This window comes from Cetorhinus maximus, chromosome 1 (assembly GCF_964194155.1).
Source record: "Cetorhinus maximus chromosome 1, sCetMax3.hap1.1, whole genome shotgun sequence".
Classification (NCBI taxonomy): Eukaryota; Metazoa; Chordata; class Chondrichthyes; order Lamniformes; family Cetorhinidae; genus Cetorhinus; species Cetorhinus maximus.
Genome location: NC_135879.1, coordinates 8951002 through 8976606, shown reverse-complemented (window position 1 = coordinate 8976606; position 25605 = coordinate 8951002). Strand labels below are relative to the sequence as shown.

At 42.4% G+C, this 25605-nt stretch overlaps 1 protein-coding gene across 1 annotated transcript in view; it reads left to right on the top strand.

The window, feature by feature from the left end:
* The window catches only part of ccser1 (coiled-coil serine-rich protein 1), a 1189706-nt gene that overhangs the window by 597474 nt on the left and 566627 nt on the right, over positions 1-25605 (top strand). Inside the window, exon 7 of the mRNA XM_078570902.1 lies at positions 17904-17981. Coding sequence (XP_078427028.1) covers positions 17904-17981 — 78 coding nt within the window. The remainder of the gene's footprint in view (positions 1-17903; positions 17982-25605) is intronic.

Sequence of the window (25605 nt, the reverse complement as noted above, 5' to 3'; positions counted from 1 at the left end):
TGAATCCAGCTGATTTACTTAGAGTTACGTTGGTTTTTTGCTTGCTCTGAAAATCTCTAAGTAGATCTGTTTGAATGTCAACGGCCCAGGTCTCCGTGGTCATCTTCTCCCACTGCCACAGGAATCACGAGCAATCCAGGCAGGGTAAAACTGGAAACCGGAAGTTTAAACTTCCCACCTAAGTACCACGGATATGCGTACAGCGGGACTCCCTCAGCGTCCCAAGATGCATCGGTGACGTAAGTTGAGTTGGAGACCTCTCCTCATATTGTAAGATTTTGGCCTATTTGTTTACTGTCCATAAAGATGCTGATCCAATTCAACCTTTATTTAGGATGGCTTCTAGGTAAGTGTGCGCTGTTATCTGTGCTGCTTTCCCTTGGCCCATCATGCTAATGTCGACTCTCTGAAAGAGCTATCCAATTAGTCCTGCTGCTCTGATCTTTCCCTATAGCCCTGAAATGTTTTATTTCAAATACGTATCAATTCCCTTTTCAACGTTATTGCTGAATCTGCTTCCAGCAGCCTTTCAGGCATCCAGATCATAAAGACTCGCTCACAGCATTTCAAAAAAAGGCTCACTTCCTCTTTCCCTGTCCATTTTTGCCAAATACCTTATATCCACGACCTCTGGCCACTAATCGTCTTGCCAGAGGAAACATTTTCAAATAAATTGGATGGAATTTTGAACTGGTAGTTCCGACAGAAAGAACAGGATGTGTAGCAGGTCGGGAAATGGTTGGCAGTTGCAGTGGGCTTTGGCGGCTCTCTTTACCGAAATCACAGTATAAGCATCCCACTCTGGATTTCCTGACCAATCAGAGAGAGTGGATTGGATGTGGTTTCCAATCTGTTTAAAGGAAGGATCAGTCCTTAAAGGGACTCCCAGTCAGAAAGGATCAAGCGGACATAGATTCCTGAGGCTGCAGCAACTACAGGAACGGGCAGGAGATCTGAGAAGGTTGCTCCACGGGGGTCTCTCGCTGCAAGTTCTGCTGCAGAATCTGAGGGACTGCAGTGAGGTGATGTTTGCCGTGGACAAGCTCTTAAACCAAGAAGGTGTGTATGGAAGAGACCAAGGAAGTCAATGGACTGTGACCAACCCGGAAACAGTGCACCAAGAGGATCCAGGAGGGCAGGAAAGGTGAGTGACATAGAACTTTCAGGTGCCGAGCCCCACACTCTGACTTTCCAAGCATTCTGCTGCCCTGCACTCCTCAGACCAGCAAGCCTCGCAGCTCCATTTATTCGTCTCTCTCCAGGAACCTCACAACCCCATCTGAACAGCCAACACTCACGCTCACCCTCATCCCCTTATCCTATTGTCCTCTCACACCCACGTCTCACTTTTGCCTCCACAAATGCTGTTCTTTGCTCCCCTCCACATTCCTTTCACAGAGAACTCTGCTTTCTCTTTCTGCGGGAGAACGGATTGCACAACCCTCTGACGGTCACCTTGAGGTCAGACAATGTGTGCCCACCTTGTCCTCTGGCAAGAAGGTCTTGTTCCAGGAGCCTGAGCCTCCTGAGGCAGTGGTGCTCAGATATGTTGAGAAAGCTGAACCTCTCCCTGTGTTGGGGGCCTTGCCTCCTTGGTGCTGAATCTCTGTGCCCATCCTCTGTCCTGTGGAGGGGTATGCAACTGCAGAGAAGGCTGAAGAGGTGCTGCTGCTGTTGTTTGTGTCCCTGCCCTTTCGTTCCTCATGAGAGGTGCAAGGTAGAGCTGCATAAACTGCCCCCCCACCTACTGTTAAAGGCTGACAATAGCAAAGTGCAGTGCAAAGCAGGTGAACTGATTTGCAAGAAGTTGGCAATAACCTGTCAAGCAGTGAAATCAAACTCTTAGAATAAGTGCTATGAGCACCAGCCTCTCACCTGGGCATGACTGGAGCTCTTAAGTTTCACTTGTCAAAGGCTTCCCAGCCTGTCAGTTTCGCGGAAGAAGCACTCTCCGCTAAGCACTCCCCTGGTTGACCCTAGTGAGTTTCTGGCGGCCTAAGAAATACTTGCACTGGCTGTTAAAGCCAGAATGCTTGGTTAAATGAGTGGTTAATTACCTATTTACACATCACAGTTTGTTACCCAAGGGCTCCCCAAGGGGGTTCTTCACTCGCCTGCAACCCATCCCAGTGAAATCTGCAAGTGAGCAACATGGTGTTTGGATCCCGATCCGACAGCGCTTTTAGGGGATTTACACGCACCCAAACCTACCTCGCCTTGCCAGTTAAGATTTTGTTTAGTAACCATTCTGTGTAGCTATTTATCTGAGTAGAAAAGAATTGCAGGGTTACAGGGAAAAGGCGGGTAAGTGTGACTAGCTGAGGCACAATTACAGAGAGCTGGCACAGACATGATGGGCCGAATGGCCTCCCCCTGTGCTGTAACCATTCTATAATTCCAGTTTGTGATCTTACAATTGTCCGTGGAAGGAAGTCATTAGTTGTTTGGAGGCCATTTGATGTTGACAGTGATCAACAGCTTGCTAGGTTTAATGATCCACTCGTTGATGAGTTCCTTTGAGAGCTGACTGTTTGACCTAATGTTCCTTTGGATTGCAAAGAAAGGTACAAAATGGCCTGGTGGCAAGTGTCGCAAGTGTCTGTCAATTACAGCCGGACATTTTCGCATTAAGTCACTTTTTGTAAGATATTACACATTCCTACCCTATTATCAGAAGTGTTTAGATGTACACTAGTGTTGGCTCTGTTTCCTGCAGGCCAATTGTGCAAATATGAATCTAATTGATTACTACAATTTAAACAATATTAGTTGTTTATTCCCTGAAGATGCATGCACAGTCAGACAATCAATTTTAATCTATTAGACAATGAGTGTTAGTCTATAATTAAGCAATATGATTGTGTTGTGGTTTGTGCCTGAATAGCATTGGGTTCATTTTGGTGTGAGGCACCAGCACAGCTGCTTGGAGTCACAGTGTTGTAATCCTTGGAGTTTATTCTTCCTGTTGCTCTTCTCTCTTCATTAAATAAACGGTTTTGTAGAATTGCAATTAGGCAAATGCCAAGAGAAAAGCAAAGGAAAATGTTTTTTTCTCAACATCAAATGCCAGGTGGCGGCTACCTTCAACTCTCAGTCTGAATTTCTGGCATGGATTTTTTTGTGAAAGAAAGGAAGAGATTGAATTTCTGTAGTTCCTTAGGATGTACCAAAGTGCTTCCCAGCAAATAAATTACTTGTGTTGTCATTTAGGGAAACATGGCAGCCAATTTGTGTACATCAATATCCCACTCTCACAGCAGCAAAATACATGATTGTATCATTCCCATAATCTGTTGCCTGTATTTTCTAGATTACAACAGTGACTACACTTCAAAAATACGTCATTAGCCAGGAAATGCTTTTGGAAGCCCTGCAGTTGTGAAGCGGGCTACATGAGCCTTTTCAAAAGACATTTGATAGAGTGCCACACAGCAGACTTGTGAGCAAAATTCTAGCTCATGGATTAAAAGGAAAAGTAGGCACCTGGACAATAAATTGGCTGAATGACAGGAAACAGAGTAGTGATAAATAGTTGTTTTTCAGATTGGAGGAAGGTTTGTAGTGGAATTCCCCAGTGGTCAGTGTTGGGATCTTTGCTCTTCTTGATTTTATTAATGACCTAGGCTGTGGTGTGCAGGGCATAATTTCAAAATTTGCAGATGATACAAAGATTGGAAATATTATCAACTGTGATGGGGATAGTCTTAAACTTCAAATGGACATAGATATGTTGGTGGATTGGGCAGACAAGTGGCAGATGGAGTTCAATGCAGAGAAGTGTGAGGTGATTTGTTTTGGCTGGAAGAATATGGAGAGGCAGTATAAAATAAAGGGAGAGCCTGTAAAGAAGGCGCAGGAACAGCAGGACCTTGGTGTTTATGTGCATAAGTCATTGAAGAGGGCAGGGCATGTTGAGAGACAGTTAATAAAGCATATAGTATCTTAAGCTTTATTAATCGGGGCATTGAGTACAAGAGTAAGGAGGTCATGTTGAATTTGTATAACACACCAGTTAGGTCTCGCCTCGAGTACTGCGTCCAGTCCTGGGTGCCATACTTGAGGAAGGATGCGAAGGCATTGGAGAGAGTACAGAGGAGATTCACAAGAATGATTCCGGGGATAAAGAACTGTAGCTATGAGGATAGATTGGAGAGGTTGGGACTGTTTTCCTTAGAGGAAAGAAGGCTGAGAGGAGACTTGATAGAGGTGTTCAAGATCCTGAGGGGTATGGACAGGGTGAATAGTGAGAAACTTTTCCCACTCAAGAGTACACCAAGAACTAGAGGGCACAGATTCAAAATATTTTGCAAAAGGAGTATAAGTGATGTGATAAAAAAAAATGTTTCACCCAGAGGGTGGTTGGAGTCTGGAACGAACTTCCTGAAAGGGTGATGGAGGCAGGGTCAATCGAGGTATTCAAAAGGGAATTGGATTGCTATCTGAAAACAGATTGTGCAAAGTTACAGGGATAAGACGGGAGAGCGGGAATAGATAGAATGTTGTGCAAGCCAGTGCAGACTCGATGGATCTAGTGGCCTCCTTCTGCACTGTAAAGATTCTGTGATTCTGAGTGCAAATGCTTTTGGCGGGATTTTCTGGTCCTGCCAGCAGCAGGCGCTATCGTGGGCATGACAGGAAAAAACTGACTTTTGGCCGCTGTCCAAATTTTCCCATCTCACCCACCACTGAGGTGACCAGAAAATCCCAGCCTTCCTTTCTTTAATCGTTGGGAAGGACGGTGGAATTGAAATAATTTGGGGTTTTTATTGGATTTGTACAGAAATACCTTGGTCCAAGGGAGAAATGAAGTTTGACAATTGTACAATACAAATAAGACCAAACTCTGATTTTCATGGCAGGATGCATGAGGAGAACCCAACAAAGTAAATGTTAAGAACAGATAAGAACCTGACAAAAATGAACCCAGAACTCTGAAATAGGATTCTTCAAACTGAAATGTTAGCTGTGGCTCAGTGGGAAACGTTTTCGACCTTGAGCTAGAAGGTTGTGACTCCGAGTCCCACTCGGAGACTTGAGCACAAAATCAAAGCTGACATTCCAGGAGGTGCTGCACTGTCAGAGGCACCGTCTTTCGGATGAGACATTAAACTGAGGTCCCGTCTCCTCTCTCATGTTGATGGAAAAGATCCCACGGCACTATTTTGAAGAAGTGCGGGGGAGGTTTCCAAGAACACAAGAAATAGGAGCAGAAGTAGATGGCACAGCCCATTGAGCCTGCTCTGCCATTCAATACAATCATGGCTGATCTTGGGCTTCAGCTCCATTTTCTTGCCTGCTCCCCATATCCCTTAAGTCCCTGACAGACCAAAAATCTGTCCATCCCAACCTTAAATGTATTCAGCAATGGAGCATCCACAACCTTTTGAGTGAAGAAATTTCTCATCTCAGTTCCCTTATCATGAGACTGTGCCCCATGTTCTAGATTCCCTGACCAGTGGAATCAATCACTCAGTATCTACTCTATCAAGCCCCTTCAGAATTATATAGATTTAATTGAGATTTTCTCTCATTCTTTTGAACTCCATTGAATATATCCCCGGTGCTCTGGCCAATATTTATCCTTCAATCAACATCACAAAAACAGATGATCTGGTCATTATCACATCACTGTTTGTGTGAGTTTGCTACATGCAAATTGTTGCCACCTTTCCTACATTACAACAGTAACTATACTTCAAAAGTACTTCAGTCACTATAAAGTGCTTTGGGATGATTGAAGTATATAAGTTCCTGAATTGTCTCGACAAGGTGGATGTGGAAAGGATGCTTCCTCTTGTTGGTGAGTCCAGAGTTAGGGGGCGCTGTGTTAAAATTAGGGGTCGCTCTTTTAGGACAGAGATGAGGAGAAACTTTTTCTCTGAGGGTTGTGTGACTTTGGAACTCTCCACCTCCAAAGGCGGTGGAGGCGGGGTCATTGAATAGTTTTAAGGCAGCGGTAGATAGATTCTTGTTAGGCAAGGGAATCAAAGATGGTAGATGGGAATGTGGAATTCGAAACACACATAGATCAGCCATGATCTTATTGATGGGTGGGGCAGGCTCGAAGGGCCAAACAGCCTACTTCTGCTCCTATTTCCTATGTTCACATGTTAGTATGTTCCTATGTGTGAAAGGTGCTACATAAATGTAAGTCTTGCTTTTTAAATTTGTAACTTGCAATGTGCCTGCACTGTAGCTGGTGCTAGTGACATGACTCCTGCACTAAATTGTAAATGTTTTAATAGTGGGGTCATATGGTGTGTTCGAAGCCTTTAGCACAGGCCTTTACTTAGTATCACAGCTTTATACATGGCACTACTGAAGGGGTAATGGAAATTCAGGGCTTCATTCTCCAACTATCAAAATGTTTATGTAAATTTACTAGTCATCAATATGGAATGATCACTCTGAAAATATCACACTTATTAACACCTGAAGTTTAGCTAAACTGACAACTAAGTGCCAAAGAGATTTAGAGATGATTGCGAGTTTTACATTGAGATGGTTTAGCACATTTGTATAACATTACTTCTGCCAAGGAATTGAATAGAAAAGGCTGATTGCCTTTCTCAAGATTGACTTGTTCAGTTGAGCATTGTGCATGTTTCATGTTTATTAAAGTTTATATCATATTTTGACAAGCAAATTGCTGGCATTTTGTTCTTGAACCTTTATTTTCCAAAAGCGTGTGTGGTTTCTTCCCAAAAAAAAAACCAATGCACCTTTGGTGGAGGGAGGCTATTTTCTCTATTTTCTGCTGGAAAATATCCTGGCTCCCAAGGAATGTAAAATATTTTCTGTTGATATTGAATAGAATGTGTGGCCTGTGGATACTGGGTGAGTGGCTATGGAGGATTCTTGGAGGTGAATGGAGGTGGCATGGGGTGACAAGGAGGTAGGTGGGGGAGTGAGGGAGGTGGGGTTACCAACCCTCCAGGAATAACCAGCAGTCTTATTGTGATACAAAAATTACTTCACAAAAGTGCCAGTTTAAGAAAAAAATAATGGTCATTGGTAGTGCAGAACTTGAGCATTGTTGAAAAAAAGGCATGTTTTCGAAGCTTTGTGTCTTGCATTCATCGGGGCAATTCGCAAAAATACCAAATGTAAAGGGAACAACAAATTATACTTCATAAGATTGTTTGGCAAGTGGATTCTGATTGGTAGAGGCATTGTCATGGAGAATGCACCCAGTTAACTGATGACTGACAGTTAACTGCCAAGCTTTGTTTAATTTCAAACTATTCAGGTTGACTCAGATTGGTCAAGGCATTGCATTGCCCTGAGGAATGAACCAGAGAATGGCTGTTGCCTATTTTGTTTAGTTGAAACAGGCACAATGTGTGAAAGAAGCAATGGCACGATTTACATATGGACAAAGCTGTCCAAGGGAGAGGCCATCCATAACCATCGTTTGTTGAAGAGTCTAAAAACTACTTGGCAGAGAAGGAAGAGTAGAGGATTGAATGATTGATGCAAACGTCGTTTTGTATTTAATAGAAATGAATATTTTGTATGGCTTCTTTCAGTACCTTTTGGAGATAGATGAGAAAAAATAATATTCATGGTTCTCTTGACAAACAACTGACAGCTATGAATGATCACTCAGAGTAGCTTTGCTGGGAAAAACAATTAATGGATTGTAATAATTTGATCATTGCTTCCCAGCATGTTATGTTAACTTAACTGCAATGCTACTTGCTTCAGTTAAAATTCCTCCATTGGGAATTAGTTCAGAAGTACAGAGACTAAAATAGAGAAATGCATTTTTTTCCAGAAATAATATAAACTCAAGTATCTATGCTATGCAGACACTGCAGGTGCAACCACAGTCAGAGTCCAGCAAGTTGTAAAAGCCTCAGTTGTTGGAAGGCTCTTAACCTTGACTAAGCCAATTAGACACCAAACATATCATTCTATATCACTGCATTATAATGCCATAATACAGTAAGTCCTCGCTTAAAGTTGTAGTTGTGTTCTTGAAAATCATGAGTTTAAGTGAAGCGACTTTAAACGGATCACATTTTCCCATTAAAACCAATGTAAAAGCTGTGGTTAGGTTCCTATAGGACCTTCCTCATCACAAAAAAAAACAAAAACATTATACCCTTTAAGTTGAAATACTTTACATTGCTAAATTCCCATATTGGTAAATGAAATAACTTTAAAAATAAAAAAAAAATTAAAACACAAAAGAAATACAATAACTTTCTACTTACCAGCGCTCTGAAGATGAATGGTGAGAGGCAGAATGGGCAGCTACGACTTGCTGGAGGTAAATTCTCGTCAAGTGAGTTTGTGATCAGCTTCACCCCTTTTTGATCCAAAATCTCCCTTTCCACACCCGCCCAGGGATTAAAGCCATCGGGAAGTCTCCTGCATCCACAGGGCAGGCAGAGGTGGAGTAAGTGAGGCGGAGGGGAGTCGTGTCCCGTCCGAGTTACGAACGTATTCAATCCATTGTTGAGTAAACTGTTTCATTGTTAGGATCAGGGATCTGTTACCGGGAGATTTCTAATCAAAAGGAGATGAAGCTGATCGCAAACCCTCTTGAAGAGAACTGACATCCTGCAAACCGAAGCTGTTTCTCCTGCCTCTCGTTGCTCGTCACCAGAGCCCACGCTCACGATGAGGGTTCAGGAGGGGAGAGTGGTTAGTGAGAGGTTTGGCGAGAGCGAGGATCAGCGAGAGGGTGAGTCAGGGAGTGGGAGAGGCCACTCCAAAATTGAGCCAATTGGTTCACGTGGCCCTACATCAGACTGGCGGGAAACCATATTAAAATGAATCACGCAACACTAAGTAAGATTACAGACCCCATTAACTTACCCATGTTAAAGTGAAACAACGTTGAATGGGGCAACTTTAAAATGGGGACTTACTGTAGACCATTTGCAAGCTGTAAAATAATGATCATTCTTTCTTGAGCTGGAAATGTTGAGGACCTTTACACACCCTATCGCTAACCGGCTAAGAGCATCTGGTTCATAGGGTCTGCCTCCTTGATTGTTCTGCTGCTAAAGTGATCCATTTGTCTGATATTTCTGTTTATACCTCTGGTTTCAATGGTTTAATTGTTCTGTGTTTGATTTTGTGAGTCTGGCAACTGATCTATGCTCATTGTGCTTCATTGGTTAAGCCTGGGTGTAGACTCAGGGCCAAGTAAAGAGAAAGACCTAGAAGTTGAGCTGAAGTATGAGTATGGACATATTGTGATTGCATATATTTTAAACTCTTGTGACTAAACTTGTTGCACATTTACACACTAGCGTCATCTCTGCATAGCTCTAAGGCAAATGAAATATATAAAATAAACAACAAACTGGTGAATACACAACAACACTATCAGAGTTACTGATGTACTGCATCCTTGTTCGGTATAAAAATACACTTATTGAGGTGAGGGATACTTTTAATCATTTTCACATGACTAGGTTGACATTACATGACACTCATGAATATGAATAAGTAGATCAAACCCTGCCAACCAATTCCTTCCATAACCTAGCCAGGCAGATTCAAATTACCACTTGTCCACTGTATGCTTGGTGTAGAATGAGAGGGGAATAACTTAATAATGTTCACAAAGACCTTACAGAGATTCCAAATTACACTATATCGATATTATTTGAAAAGTCACTCATCAGGAAGAGTTATAATTTAGGCCTTTGGTGAATATGCTGTATAGTTTCCTTTCCCACTTTGCATTACAATGTTTTTTCTTAATGTGGATACGGGTGTCTTGCTCATCACTAATTGTTCTTGAGAAGGTTGTGGTGAGCCACAGGGTTACGTCCCCTAAAAGACACCTGTGAGCCTGCTGGGTTATTACAGTAATTTGATAGTTCCATGCTCACAGTTACTAATACTAGCTTTTTATCCAGGTTTATTTAAATAACCTGAACTTAGATTCTCCAAAAGCCGTGGTGGGATTTGAACTCACGTCTCTCGGATTATTACTCCAAGCCTCTCGATTACTGGCCTAGTGTAACATCCATGCACTATCCCCTGATTAAACCAGGAGCATTGAGTTGGTCTGCTATCCTGTATGCAGTGTGACCGATCTTAGGTCTTGGTGCAAACAATCCGAGAAGTGGAAGTGCCAGTCCCCCTAGATCTCATGTTCATGCTGACTGCAAAAGAAGCCAAGTCCGCACATTTCAGGCTCATTTAACCTTGTAACCCAAGAAACAATTGAGGTCGGCTACAGCATTTTAAAACCACATAATTGTGTGCCCTTTCCAGTTGAAAGATGTCCAAGAGCTTCCATCAGGAATGTTTCTTCCAAGAGTAGCAAACAAATGTAAGACTAGCTTTTAACTGAGACAAATGAAATTTTTCTTTTAACCTAGTAAAATACATCAGATGATTGTGTTTAAAGCATAGGTAAAGGAGGGTTTCCTAGTTTTTATGTGGAACTAAAGGAGGCGGCTATGGAAATAGCGGATGCATTGGTTGTCACCTTCCAAAATTCTGTAGAACAGTCTGGAACAGTCCTGGCAGATTGGAGGGTGGCAAACACAACCCCACTATTTAAAAAAGGAGGGAAGGAGAAAACAGGGAATTACAAAAGGTTAGCTTAATAAAAGTAGTAGGGAAAGTGCCAGGGTCTATTATAAAGGATGTGATAACAGGAAACTTAGAAAATACCAATGGGATTAGACAAAGTCAAAATGGATTTATGAAAGGGAAATCATGTTTGGCAAACCTACTGTAGTTTTATAAAGATATGTCTAGCAGAATTGATAAAGAAGAACCAGTGGACGTGGTGTATTTGGATTTTTGGAAAGCTTTTGATAAAATCCCACATAAGAGATTAGTGTGCTAAATTAAAGCACATAGGATTAGGGGTAATATATTGGCATGGATTGAGAATTGGTTAGCGGAAAGGAAACAGAGAGTAGGAATAAATGGGTCTTTTTTCAGAATGCAAGGCAGTGACAAGTGGGGTAGCGCAGGGATCAGTGCTGCGATGCCAGCTATTCACAATATATATCAGTGATTTGGATGAGGGAACCAAATGTAATAACTCCAAGTTTGCTGATGACACAAAACTTGGTGGGAATGTAAGTGATGAGGAGGTTGTTAAAAGCCTTCAAGGCGATTTAGACAAGTTGAGTGTGAGAGCAAATACATGGCAGATGCGGCATAACGTGGATAAGTGTGAAGTTATCCACTTCGGTAGGAAAAACAGAATGCCAAGCTATTATTTAAATGGTGATAGATTGGAAAATGTTGATGTACAAAGGGACCTGGGGGTCCTTGTACACCAATCACTGAAAGCAAGCATGCAGGTTCAGCAAGCAGTTAAGCTGGCAAATGGTATGTTGGTCTTCAGTGCGAGAGGACTTGAGTACAGGAGCAAAAATGTCTCACTGCAGCTGTACAGGGCCATGGTGAGACCACCCCTGGGTTATTGTGTGCAGTTTTGGCCTCCTTACCTAAGAAAGGATACACTTGTGATAGAGGGAGTGCAGCAAAGGTTCACCAGACTGATTCCTGGTTGGCAGGATTGTCGTCTGAGGAAAGATGGACCGACTAGACCTGTATTCATTGGAGTTTAGAAGAATGAGAGGGGATCTCATTGAAACATATAAAATTCTAACAGGGCTGGACAGACTGGATGCAGGGATGATGTTTTCTCTGGCTGGGGGGGATAAGGGGCCAATCATTTAGAACTGAGATGAGGAGAAACTTCGTCACTCAGATGGTGGTGAACCTGTGGAATTTTCTACTACAGAAAGCTGTGGAAGCCAAGTCACTGAATATATTTAAGAAGGAAGTAGATAGATTTCTGGATTCTAAAGGCGTCAAGGGGTATGGGGCAGGAGCGGGAGTATGGAGTTGAGATGGAGGATCAGCCATGATCATATTAAATGGCGGAGCAGGCTCGAAGGGCCAAATGACCTACTCCTGTTCCTATTTTCTATCTTTCTATTACATGTTAATTGCATTTTAAGATTACGATTAAACCATGTGGTATTCCCTGAAACAGATAAATATTCCCTCCCGATCTCTTTATTGCTGTGTAGAGTTTACAAAGTATCTATTGACACCACTTGTGAGTTGATAGGTGGGATTTTAACTCACTCAAAACCATCCACTTGCACAGAGTTCAAATTGGGCCCAATGAGCTGGAGGCGGGGTGAGACTTAAGGCCGGACAGGTAACAGTCTGTTTTGCAGTAAACAAAGTTTATTTACTTGGCAATAGAAATGTTTATTTCCAGAGTCTATTTAAAAAGAGTCACTGTGAACAGCAATAACAGAACTCAGCAAAGTCTGCCAACTGACGGGCAATGCTTTCTCCAGAAAATTGCACTGAGTGGAGAATGGTACACAAACACAGATTATGTGTGTAAAATCAATCCCAGTGACTTGCAGAAGTGTCGTCTCTAGGTGTGACTGGCAGGGGTTAAATCCCCTTATCATCTCCACCGTGCATCCATTGAGGAGCTGTCCTGTCACGCAAACAGAACAACATCTGTTAAATGATGATGCAGTTTGTCTTTGCTGGCATTCTTCTCAGGTGACTCTGAAGTGCAAAAATAAATACAGGTGATGATTTGTGAGGGGCCATTCACACTAAAACGAAGCAAATCTGATTTTAAATGGGCAATTTGAAACGGGCCATAATCAATTTAGAAAGCAATCACCATTTGAACGCAGTTGATTCACTCCCATAAAGCTAAAGATGGAGGCAATCCCTTCATAAATTATTTCTTGACATAGTTAATGAATGTGTCAGGATTATAAGAAGCATTTTCCCAACTGGATATGTGCAAGCTGTGTTCCATTTTGTTTGTGTTTTATGTCACGTTTTTCTACCAAGCTTGAGAATTGATTTCACTTTGCTTTTCTTCTCCCTCAAGCTGCAGTAAGGAACCAAGTGATCCACTCCAGAGATGTTAGCACAAAAATCTAGGCTGATGTTTCAGTGCATTACTGAGGGAGTGCTGCACCCATTGGAGGTGCCGTCTTTTGGACGAGACTGTTAAGGCCCCATCTACTCTCTTAGGTGGTTGCAAAAGATCCCACAACACTATTTTCGAGCAAAGCAGGGGAGTTCTCCCCAGTGTTCTGGCCGACGTTTATCCCTCAGCCAACATCACCAAAATAGATTATCTGGCCATTGTTGCACTGCTGTTTGTGGGACCTTGCTGTGCGCAAATTGCCTGCCATGCTTCCTACACCACACCTGTACTTCAAAAGTACTTAATTGGTTATAAGACACTGGCTTGTTCTGAGGTCATGAAAGGCGTTATATAAATCTAATTCTTTCTTCTGGATTTTTAATCCAGAAAGCAAAGCTGATAAGTTTATTGTTTTTATATCTGATATGGAGTTATCTGAGTGAGGGGAGGGGCTGGGAAGGTGGGGTTGCGGGGGTGTTTAGGGGTGGTGGGGATGCCAGGTAAATCTCATGAGCTTGCAGTGCAAAACTGACCATAGCTCAGCACCAAACTGGCAAAGCCACTCTGCTGGGTTCCACTATGGTAGGTGTTGGAAGTGGAAATCACCCATATGCAAGGGGAACTGTTATTGCAAGATATATTTTTGAGGTAAAGTACCTAGTAATGCCCCACTGACTATAGGCTAGGAGAGCATTCAGGTGGTCAAGTCTGAAGGTTACAAAGGCAAGAGTGAGGGTCTCAGTGGCAGATGGGCTATGGCAATGACAAAGGTGGGAGATGTCATGGAGGTGGTGGTAGGCTATCCTTGTGATGTGAGATTGGAAGTTCAGTTTGGGTTCAGAGATTGTGTGCAGCTAGAATTAGCTTGAGGCATTGGCTGGGGAGTGGGATGGAATAGGTTACATGCTTACAGAGTTTGTTTCTCATCCTTATGTTAGAACCCTTATGAGCTTCATTGGCATGGTGCTAATGGTTTACTTATATTAATACTTAACTACTGCTGTGAAGCAGCATCTACTTCTCAATGACACTAAAGTTTCAGCATAGATCTGACTGTAGATCAGAAACTTTGTGAGACACCCTGGAGGAAATGGTCTCGCACCACTTGGGTTTGACACTACATGGAATGTAACTTTGATGTGCCATCAAGCTTGGTTTTAAAAAGCACTCAGTGTGTTCCTTGGAACCTCAGGGCAATGCAATCAAAAAACCCCTTTTCCATTTGCTGCTGTTCATTTAAATGCTTACAGAGTTCGGACACTAAACTGTGCATCTGAGTAAACACACATTAGGAGATCTCTCTCCAGGCCATGAAAAAGCACTTCCAGAAAGGCAAACAAAATACTGCCTGGCTGGAAACCAGACTGCAGCTGCTGCTCCCAGAGCACTCGTTCACAGCACAAATGAAGCATAATTCTTTGAATTCCTCAGGATCTTCAATTTTACAGCATAAGCACCGCAGAGTCTACCGTGAAAATGCCAAAAGAGACTCGGACACCTTGCCAACCATTGTGGTGTATGCCAGATAGGAAGAACTTGCATTTCACATGGGGGCTTCAATGACCCTCGGAACATCCCAAAATGTTTCCCAGCTAATGGGGTACTATTGAAAGGTGGTCCTGATGCTCTAATGTATGGAAATGTGCAGCCAAACAGTGAAAGCATTCAACAGGAGTTAGTTTTCCAGAACTATCATTGCTGTCAGATGCTGGACTATCTTTTACCCATCCTTAATCTCCTAAAGATACAAAATGTCCCCTGCTCCTCAAATGCTATTCCTATCAACTCTGTGTTCTTTAAATTAGTCAACTTTGGCATGTAACTTTCACTAACATATCTGTGCTTCAGCACATTGGGATGTTTCATTAAAGATGTCTTATAAATGCAAGTTGCTGTTGGCACCAGCAGCTGAGGAATCATACAAGGAGAGAGATTTCTTTCCCCCATGAGTTATTGACAGAAATGATAAATATGTCTCATAGATATGTAAATAATTTTGCTACAATTACCAGACCAACAAAGTATCCGCCTCCATGTATGTCCATCCATGTTTACCCTTGTAAGCTTTTGGATCCATTGCTAATCAAGCACTCATCCAGTTTTTTTTTTCCCAAAGGAGTGTAAATTGTTGCACCTGATTATATTTTAACCCATCAGCATATCCTTCCAATCCTTTCTCCATCATACTGTGGCTCAGTTCATAGCACCCTCGCCTTTGAATCAGAGGGTTGTGGGTTCATGTCCCACTCCCGGAAACCAAGAACTGTGATTGTACTCGAAAAGAGTTGCAATCTGTGACTGTTGATAACTCGAAAGAGTATCTTATGTTTATCCAGCTTCCGCTTTAATGCATGTATACTATTCACCTCAATTATTCCATGTGGTAGCGATTTCTACGTTCTAACCACTCTTTGGATAAAGAGGTTTCTCCTGAAATCCAAAAGAATTGATTTTATTAATGACTATCTTATATTTAAGGCCCCTAGCTCTGGTCTGCTCTGCAAGTGGCAACATCTGCTTTATGCCCAGCCTGTCGAATCCTTCCAGAATGCTAGAGTCCTCTATCAGGTTACCCCTCAGTCTTCCCTTTTCCAGAGGAATATTTCCATAAGTATAACCTTTCCATTCTGGTATCATCTGCTACACCTTTTTTGCACCTTCTTCAGTATCTCTATATCTTTTCTATAATATGGAGACTGGAACTTCTCATAATACTCCTGGTGTATTTTAATCAAGGATCCATACAAGTTTAACATAGTTTTTCAGCTCAATTTCTTTAGAAATGAATCCCAAGAATTTGTTTTTTTTTATGGCTTTGGTTAACTTGTGTTGCTACCTTTAGCGATTTATGTATTTGTACCCTCAGATCCCCCTGCTCCTCTTCCCCATTTATACAGTTATTTTCCAAGGAGTAGGTGGCTTGCTTATTCTTGCTATCAAAATGTACTACTTGTCTAAAAAGATCACTTGCCATTTACACACCTGTTCCGTAAGTTGATGAATATCTTCAGTATTTGTCATCCGCAAATTTTCAAATTATATTTCCAGTTTCCGAGTGCAAATTTGTTTATGTGATTACTGAGCAATACTATTAAACAAAAGTTTCAATAAAACCTTTTAATATTTTTGCATGAGGACAGTAGAAAACAGCTGATAATAAATACAAACTTCATTCTAATTTGTTGCGCAACTTCATGTCAATGTACAGAACAGGGGAATAAATATCACTTGTGATATTTTTCAAATAATAAATACAAATATGCCCCTTTTTTTTGAAGAAGTGGCTTGTATTTGAGAATTTTAGAATCATGGAATGGTTGCAGCACAGAAGGAGGCCATTTGGCCCATTGTGCCCATGCCATCTCTCTGCAAGAGCAACTCAGCTAGACAGAATCATCTTCCATATTCTGTCACAGGATTTGAATGTTCTGATTGACTTTGAGCATGCAATGCTCAATCAATCATAAGTATCCTCATGTGACACTTTTAACATCACAGGGTGAGAACTAATTGTAACCTCTCATCTACTGCTGGCAATTAAAAATTCTTTGCCACAATATTTGAAAGCTGCAGAGAAACAAATGAGTGACTCGTTGGTAGCAAGAGCCCTGGACCAATAGTAATGGCACCAGAGGTTCTGTTCGTCATGCTGAGACTCAAAGAACAGCAAGATAACTGAAGTATGTGTCTGCTGGATTGGCTTACGTTCAGATCTTCAGTATAGACAACTAGCATTCTTGTTTAATTAGCACTATAAAATGTGAAACAACAAGTGGGCTGGTGAGATTGGTGCATTACTGAAATCGAGGGAGTGCTGCACAGCCGGAGGTACTATCTTTCAGATGAGATGTTAAACCCAGGCCCTGTCTGTGTAAAAGCTGTCATGGCACTATTTTGAAGAACAAGTGAGTTAGCCCCCAGTGTCCTTGCCAATATTTATTCTTCAATCAGTGCCACACAAAAAAGATTATCTGGTTATTCTTACGTTGCTATTGTGGGAACTTGCTGTACACACATTGGCAGCCATATTTCCTACATTACAACAGTGATGAGACTTCAGAAGTACTTCATCAGCTGTAGAGTGCTTTGGGAGATTGTATGGGTCATGAAAGGAGCTATATAAATATGTACAAAGAAAGCTGTGAAGACATTGGAGAGAATGCAGAAATGATTCACAAGAATGGTTCCAGGGTTAAGTAACTTCAGCTACGAAGATAGATTGGAGAAGTTGGAATTGTTTTTTTCTGGAGAAGGCTAAGGGGACATTTGATGGAGGTATTCAAAATCATGAAGGGCCTGGACTGTGTAGATTGTGAGAAACTGTTGCCCCTCATGAAAGGATCAAGAATGAGAGGGCAACAATTTAAAGTAATTGGTAAAAGAAGCAAAGATGACATAAGGCAAAGCTTTTTCACACAGTGAATGGTTAACGTCTGCAGTGCACTGCCAGAGAGTGTGGTAAAAGCAGGTTCAATTAAGGCATTCAAGAGGGAATTCGACTGTTACCTGAAAAGAAAAAATGTGCAGGGTTACAGGGAGAAGGCTGGGTACTAGGAGAGTTGCTCATTCGGAGAGCTGCTGCGTACATGATGGGCAGAATGGCCTCCTTCTGCACTGTAGTGATTTTGTGATAAATGCAAGTCTTTTTTGTTAATAACACAATGGCCAGGATTTTCCAGTCCTGCCAGCGATGGGAAGTGGCGTGGGCGGGACCAGGAAAGTTGGAGAGCAGCCAAAAGTCTGCTGACTTTGGGCAGGAATTTCTGGTCCTGCCAGTGGTGGGAATTGGCGCAGATGGGACTGGAAAATTTGGAGAGCAGCCAGGGGACTGGAAAATCCAGCCCAAGGTTTTCTGTTTGTCTGTCATGAAGGTAAAGCTATCGTGAAGAATGAAATGATATGTCTAAAGGGGAAAGTGACATTGCAGATAAGAATCCCAAAATGTTGTCACTCACCTTGAAGTGAATTTGATGGTCTTCCCTTCTTGTTTCAGAGTGCAGAGATGAGTCCTGCCAGCAGCACTCATTCGCTTCCTGCCAGTCCCATCACTGAGATGCCTTCTCCTTTTAAGGTAGGATGAACAGTTGGATCTTGTGCAAAGGTGAGCTCAGGGGGAGTTTCTGCAGTGAACACCTTTGACTCATACCATATTTGTTGAGACCATGAATGGTGCGGAGCATTCAGCTTACATCAAAATGTTGACAAGTTTCAAATACATCAAAGAGACAGTTTTAATATAACATATTTACCATTAAAACACTTTGGAAGAAACCTCCTTGTTGGCAAAAACCCTTAATGTTACTACTTACCTCAACTTATTGCAGCTCCCCGTGAGATGAAAGGGACAGGGAAGTAGATAAAATGAGATGCTGCACTGCTTGCGAATGTATTTGGTACTAGGTGGTGTTGAAACAGGTGATGTGAATAATCTGAGCTGCTTGAAGTTATTCTTTAGTGTTAAACAGTCAGGTTAGTAAAGGATAAACAGAATTATGGAAATAACCTATGAGTACATTAGTGAAAGGGGGCGCTCCTCTTCGCCCGATCTGACCTTTACCCATGCAGTGAAACCTGTCGGCCTGGCTGCCTTCCTTCCGCCTACCCCAGCCGCACGTATTATTGCAGCGGAGGTGGAATGTGGTCTTTAAGTGACCACTAATTAACTGGTCAATTAAGGGCCTCAGTAGGCTTTAGGGCGGGCAGGCTGCCAGACCTTACCCACGCCCTTAATATGGGTGACAGGTCAGGGATGGGCGGGAAGGCAGTGGGCTGGCCACCCACTTTATTTTATGTGGCCCCACTTTCAAATACACCGGCTGTGGGGGGGGTGGGATATAAAATTCACCCCAGAGACTCCTACTTGAGCAGAAAGGTATTGTGTATGTAACTACTTCAACATATTTGCCCCAGCATCTGATGGAGTAGTAGAGACATCAGATGGCTTCCTAGCAGAATGAAAGCTGTTACTAAACCAATAGTGTGATAATATTCAGCTTTAGCCTAAGCCAATAGCCAAGAGATGATTCATTCTTTGAAGAGGACAATTTTATTTGTATATTGATCTTGAAATAATCTCTTTTTTAAAATTAGAACAAATGTGACAAAGAGAAAGACAAAATGAAGCCTAGAATGGAATATTTTCTATCCAAGGTGCTCCCATATTTTGTTGGAAAAAAGCAATAGACTGGGTAGAAATGGCCAATTGTGCAGGAGTGCCTTGTGCCTGCTGGAACAATTCTGCAGGAAGAAGTGAGGGTGAAGTCGATTGAAGTGACATGTGACAGGCTACAGAATTTGTCCAGAGGAGTTGATAGGATAGATAGTGAGAAACTCTTTCCTCTGTTGGGGTGGGTGGGGGTTGCGGGTACATAACAAGGGTACTTAACCTTAAGATTAGAGCTAGGTTGGTGGGGGGATTGATGTCAGGAAGCCTTTCCCCTAAGGATAATGGAGATCTGGAACACTCTCCCCTCAAAAAGTTGCTGACGAAGGAAGTCAATTGAAAATGTCAAAACTGAGATTGACAGATTTTGTTAGGCAAGGGTGCAGTTTACAGAACCAAGGCTGGTTGATAGAGTTTAAGTGCAGGTCAGCCATGATCAAATTGAATGGCAGAACTGGCCCATGTGGCTAAATGGCCTATTTCTGTTTCTATGTAGTGACACAGACCATTAGAAACTACACTGCAGACTGGAGAGTTAATGTAAAGTTACAATACCTATTCTTTCCTATGTAGCCTATGCAGGATGTTGAGGGAGAGTCTGGGTGGCTGAGGGGTGGTGGTGGTGTTCGAAGTGGAGGGTCCCTTGGTGAAGTCAGGCCGTACAACAGCAAAATCAGGAAGCACTTCTACTGAGAGCAGTAGAAATCTGGAACTCTCTTCTCCAAAAGACTGTTGATACTGGCCCACTTGGGGCTTTCAAGATTTAGATCAATAGATTTTTCTTGGATAGGGGGTCAAGGGATATGGAGAAAAGGTGGGTAAATAGGGTTAAGGTGCAGATCATTTTCCAACTGAACAGCCGCTGCTTTTGCTATGATATGCACCTCTTTCTCTGGCACAAAATCTAGGTTGTCAGCCCAGTGTAATACTGAGGGAGTGCTGCACAGTTAGAGAAGCCATCTTTCAGGGGAGGTCTTAAACCAAGGACCTGCCTTCCCTCTCAGGTGGATATAAAATATCCCATTGTACTCATCACTGGAGTTGTCCCCAGTGTTCTGTCCAATGTATATCCTTCAGCCAACACCTAGAAACATATTAGTTGGTTATTATCTCATTGCTGTTTGTGGGATTTTGCTGTGTGCAAATTGGCTGCTGCATTTCCAATATCACAACAATGACTACACTTCAAAAGTATATCATTGGCTATGACACACTTTTGGGATGTCTTGAGGTTGTCAGGGGAGTTATATAAATGTCAGTCTTTTTTTTTTATATATAGCCTGACTGTTTTAATAGTAGGGCTTTAAAAAGTATATATATTTTGTACGGATAATTCCCAATGGAATGATAATCATGCCTGTGCCCAAGTATAGAAGATCCTTAAACTGAGTTCTATATACCAAGCATAAGTAGCTTCCTGATGGAGAAATCAAGCTCTTATCTGTTGAAAGGATGACATTTTTCCGATTGAAGACTTCTACGGAGGGAATACATTTTCCATCGTCAAGTCTGTTGGAAACCATTCGTTGGAAAATCCTTTAGCATTGAACAAGTTTTCAACTTTACTGCTTTGCATATCTGGGTAAAGACTGTGCTGAGGGCTGAATTTTCAAAAGAAAATGTACTTTTGTGAAACAAGGCACTTAAATCTGACAGATGAGTGTGTAATCAATCAAGGAACCTATATAACAATTAATTGCTTACAATTTTTTTTTTTGAGTGACACCGGTCCGGAAAATTGCTAAAATTTGACGGAGGCAAGGAGTCATTTCTGATCAGTTGGCCCAAAGACCCATTCACTGGGGAATTAGCATGTGGGGAGAAAATGGTTTACAAGGTAAACTAACAAATTGTTTTTGGAGCCTTATTTTCTGAGTGAGTCGCTTTGCATAGTTATGTTTTTTGACCGGCGTACCACACACATTTAATTCATTTCCTGAGTAAAAGAGCACGCAGGCACTTAGAGAGAGAAGTGGTGCATTATCCGAGAGCATGAACAGTAAATTGAATTAATCATGTTGCAAACTCACTGCTTCATTTTTTAAAGGGCCTGGTCCAATGGCTGCTTTATTGTCAGTATTTTTCTGCATGTCAGTTATGTGAACAGTGTAACAACTTGCTTACAACTTCCAGGTGAAGCCTGCAAAATCAACTAAACCAGTAAGTTTTATGGGCCTTGATACTTATTCAACTGGTAATTGTTACTATCTGGCATTGAAAATGGTTGAACCTGTTTGAACGACTCAGAATCCTTTGGAGGTTGGCAGCAGATTGGATTATTATTGGATCATAGAATCATACAACGGTTATAGCACAGAAGGAGGTCATTTGGCATGTCATGTCCATGTTGGCTCTCTGCAAGAGCAATTCACTTAGGCCCACTCCCCCCTGCCTTTTCCTTGTGGCCATGCAAATTTTTTCTCTTCAGATAATGGTCCTCTTCTCTGCTTAAGGTTTTGATTGAATCCGTCACCACCACACTCTCAGGCAATGCTTTCCGGATCCTAACCACTGCATTAAAAAAATCCTGATGTCGTCATTGCTTCTTATGCCATGTCAATCACCCGAAATCAGTGTTCTTTAGTCCTTGATCCTTTCATCAAGAGGAACAGTTTCTCTCAAAACAAAGCAAAGTGAAATATTTTTCCTCAATTAACTCACGCTCTGCTTCACCCTAGTGTCAATTTGGAGCTGGCTTTATTTAATTAATTTTTGTTTTATTCTCTAACAGGATGTGGGTGTCACTAGCTAGATTGCCCATCCCTAATTGACCTTGAGAAGGTGGTGGTAGCTGTGAGGATAGATTGGAGAGGCTGGGACTGTTTTCCTTGGAGAAAAGAAGGCTGAGAGGAGACTTGATAGAGGTATTCAAGATCCTGAGGTGTATGGACAGGGAAAATAGTGAGAAACTGTTCGCATTGAAGAGAACTAGAAGACACAGATTCAAAATAATTGGCAACAGGAGTAACTGCGATGTGAAGAAAAACTTTTTTCACCCAGATGGTGGTTGGAGTCTGGAACAAACCTCCTGAAAGGGTGGTGAAGGCAGGTTCGATTGAGGTATTCAAAAGGGAATTGGATTGCTACCTGAAGAGAGAGAATGTGCAAGGTTACGGGGATAAGGCAGGGGAGTAGGACTAGGTGGAATGCTCTTTCAGAGAGCCAGTGCAGACTCAATAGGCCAATTGCCCTCTTCTGCACTATAAAGATACTGTGATACTGTGAGTTGCCTTCTTGAACCGCTGCAGTCCATGTGGTGTAGGTACACCCACAGCGCTGTTAAGGAGGGAGTTCCAGGATTTTGACCCAACGACAGTGAAGGAACAATGATATATTTCCAAGTCAGGATGGTGAGTGACTTGGAGGGAACTTGCAGGTGCTGATATTTCCATGCATCTGCTGTCCTTGTCCTTCTAGGTAATGGGTTTAGAAGGTGCTGTCTACTGAGCAGTGGTGAGTTCCTGCAATACATGCTGTAGATGGTACATATGCTGCCACTGTGCATCGGTGGTGGAGGAAGTGGATATTAAAGGTGGTGGATGGGGTGCCAATTAAGCGGGCTGCTTTGTCCTGGATAATATCAAACTTCTTGAGTGTTGTTGGAGCTGCACTCATCCAGGCAAGCGGACCACATTCCTGACTTGTCCGTTGTAGATGGTGAACAGACTTTGGGAAGTCAGGAGATGAGTTTCTCGCCGCAGAATTCCCAGCCTCTGACCGGCTCTTGTATCCACAGTATTTATATGGCTAGTACAGTTCTGTTTCTGGTTAATGGTAACTGCCAGGATGTTGATAGTGGGGCATTCAGTGATGGTAATGCCATCAAGTGTCAAGGGGCGATGGTTGGATTCTCTCTTGTTTGAGATGTCATTGCCTGGCATGCTAGGATTCAAACTGACTTCACCAGGTCATGTGTCCAGGCCTCTGTATTTCTAGCTCAATGACATAACCACAATGCTATCACACCCTCTGTCCCATGTACACTAAAGATTTAAAAATAAAATACTGTTTTAATGAGGCGTCTCATTTTACCTTTCAAAGAATTTGATTCATAGAACTGAATAAAACTAGAATATTTGCTGCTGAGTTACTTCTCTCAAGTAAGAGGCACTGGCATAGAGCACAAAGTTGATTTTGTGCTGTATATAAACAAGTGAGAAAAGCACACAATACTCCCCAGGGTTTGCAAAAGGACTTCCTCTGTCTGCCAGAGTGTGCAGGTTGGCCACTATACATTCCAACCTAGTTTCACAAGCAGTGATTGTTAGGTCAGACAGATAATGCAGTAAAACAAAATCGAAATACCGTGGAGGCTGAAAATCAGAAATAAAAACAGAATGTGCTAGAGACACTCAGCAGATCAGAGTTAACCTTTGAGACCAATGACTAAATTATCAGAATCCTCCAATGTATCTGTGCTGCTCTAATTCAAGCCTCTTGTCGATCCCCAATCATAATTGCTCCACCATCGGTGGCCGTGTCTTCAGTTGCCCAGGCCCCCAAGCTCTGGAATTCCGTCCCTGCATCTCTCTACCTCTTTACTCTGCTTTCCTCCTTTAAGGCACTTCTTGAAACATACTTCTTTGACCAATCTTTTGGTCATCTGATCTGATATCTCCTTATGTGGCTCGATGTCATACTTTGCTTTGTAATGCTTCCTGTGAAGCACCTTGGAACGTTTCATTACGCCAAAAGCACCGTATAAATATAACTTGTTGTTGAGCAACCAGCTGTGACTAAGATCATCAAATGGAAATGTGAACTCTTCTTTCTCTCTCCACAGAGGTTGCCTGACCCACTGTGTGTTTCCAAACAGTGCATTAAACTGTGCAGCCCAGATTTTCTTAACCAACGTTAACCTGCATAACATGACTACATTTTAAAAAGCGCCATCATGAAATCAAGCCTACAAATCTCCCCTGTCATTCCTGGAAATATAGCCCGAGGGCAGCAGGATAATCTTGGCCATAAATTTTCTAACTATTTAAGCTGAATTATTTATCTTTTTGCAAATAGCAACCCCTGGAAGAACCACAGCACATAAAAATTACATTTGCCTAAATAAGTAATAACTACAGTGTACAGGTCTTTTAAGCAGGTACTCTGGTTGTCTGATTAAAAATAAATAGAATGAGTTATTTTGCATCTGCGTTCAGGTAGATGTGCACACATAATGAATTCACAACAGCACTATTGAAGCAGTAGAACACATTGATACTGTGGGAGCTAACTTGGCTGTGGAATACTAAAGTTGGAGGGAGAATGGGACTGACACAGCTAATGGAGTCTGTGACCTACATAATGAACTACAGCACGTAGGTATGGTGCTGAGGCTCCCAGTCTAGTAAGAGGAGATAGGTTAAGTTGATCCAAAGATAAATTTTTGATTGCTGAGTTAATTTAGAGCCAACTCCTAGTTGTTGTGAGCATTCATAATGAGATGAACTGTTAATTATTTCAGTGCAATTGTGATTTTAACTTAATTTCTTTTGTCATTCTGAGGTTGGAGGAGTTTGCGCTAATTACTGCTCTGTATTCAGGAATGTGCATTATGGTTTTGCCGCTAATACTTCTATTGTATTGTTGCTATTCCCCTTATGTTCACCAGAATATTGCCCCTTTGGCTCTTTATCATTAGAGTGAGTAGCCATTTAGTGTTGCCCTGTTTAATGTCGTTTCGCTTTAACACCTGTCAGTTAGTGGAGACTGTAATCTTGTTGAACTTCGCAAGATTTGTTTTAATGTCATTTCCTGCTTGACCCAATTGGTACAATTTTGAGGCAGCCTCTCCCGCTGTCTAACGCTCCGACTTGCAGCCTGTCCCTGTGCTCGATCCTCCGGCTTGCAGCCTCGCCTCTTCCTTGACTCTCCGACTTGCGGCTTCTCCCCATGCTTGACCCTCTGACCTCTCCCCCTCGCTGACCTCCGACTTGCGACATCCCTTCGTGCCCAACCCACCCTCTTGTGAAACCTCCCTCACCCTGACTCACCTTTTCACTGCTTCTCCTTGCTGGATCCTGCGTTCCCATTCAAGATCCAGCTCCGATCTGAAGTCGGAGCTCCGGAATTGTGAAAGTACGTGTCCCAGTGGTACAGGGGAGAGTGCCGAGCTGGGGTTGTTTTAATTCATGTTTTTTTAAAATGGCTCGAAGCTGCTCCTCCTGCCCCACTATTCACCACAGCGAGGATTCAAGAGAGAGACGTGGTGAGCGGGAGCCCCAGCTCGGCACCTCTGCAGCATCAGGACTCGCGCTTTCATAGTCCCAGAGCTCCAGCATTGGATCTGACCTCGATCTTGAACGGGAATGCAGGTTCAGGAGAGGGAAGTGGTGAGAAGGTGAGTCATGGAGCGGGATGTTTGACGAGAGGGTGGATCAGGCATGGGGAGAGGCCACAAGTAGGAGGTTGGTGGGTGGAAGGCTCTGCAGTGACCAGGAGGTTCAGGGAGTTGGAGGTTCAGCAGCGAGCAGGAAGCACAGTAAGTGGAAAGTTCCATTTTCCTTTGATAACATTTATTTTAATTTACAAGTTA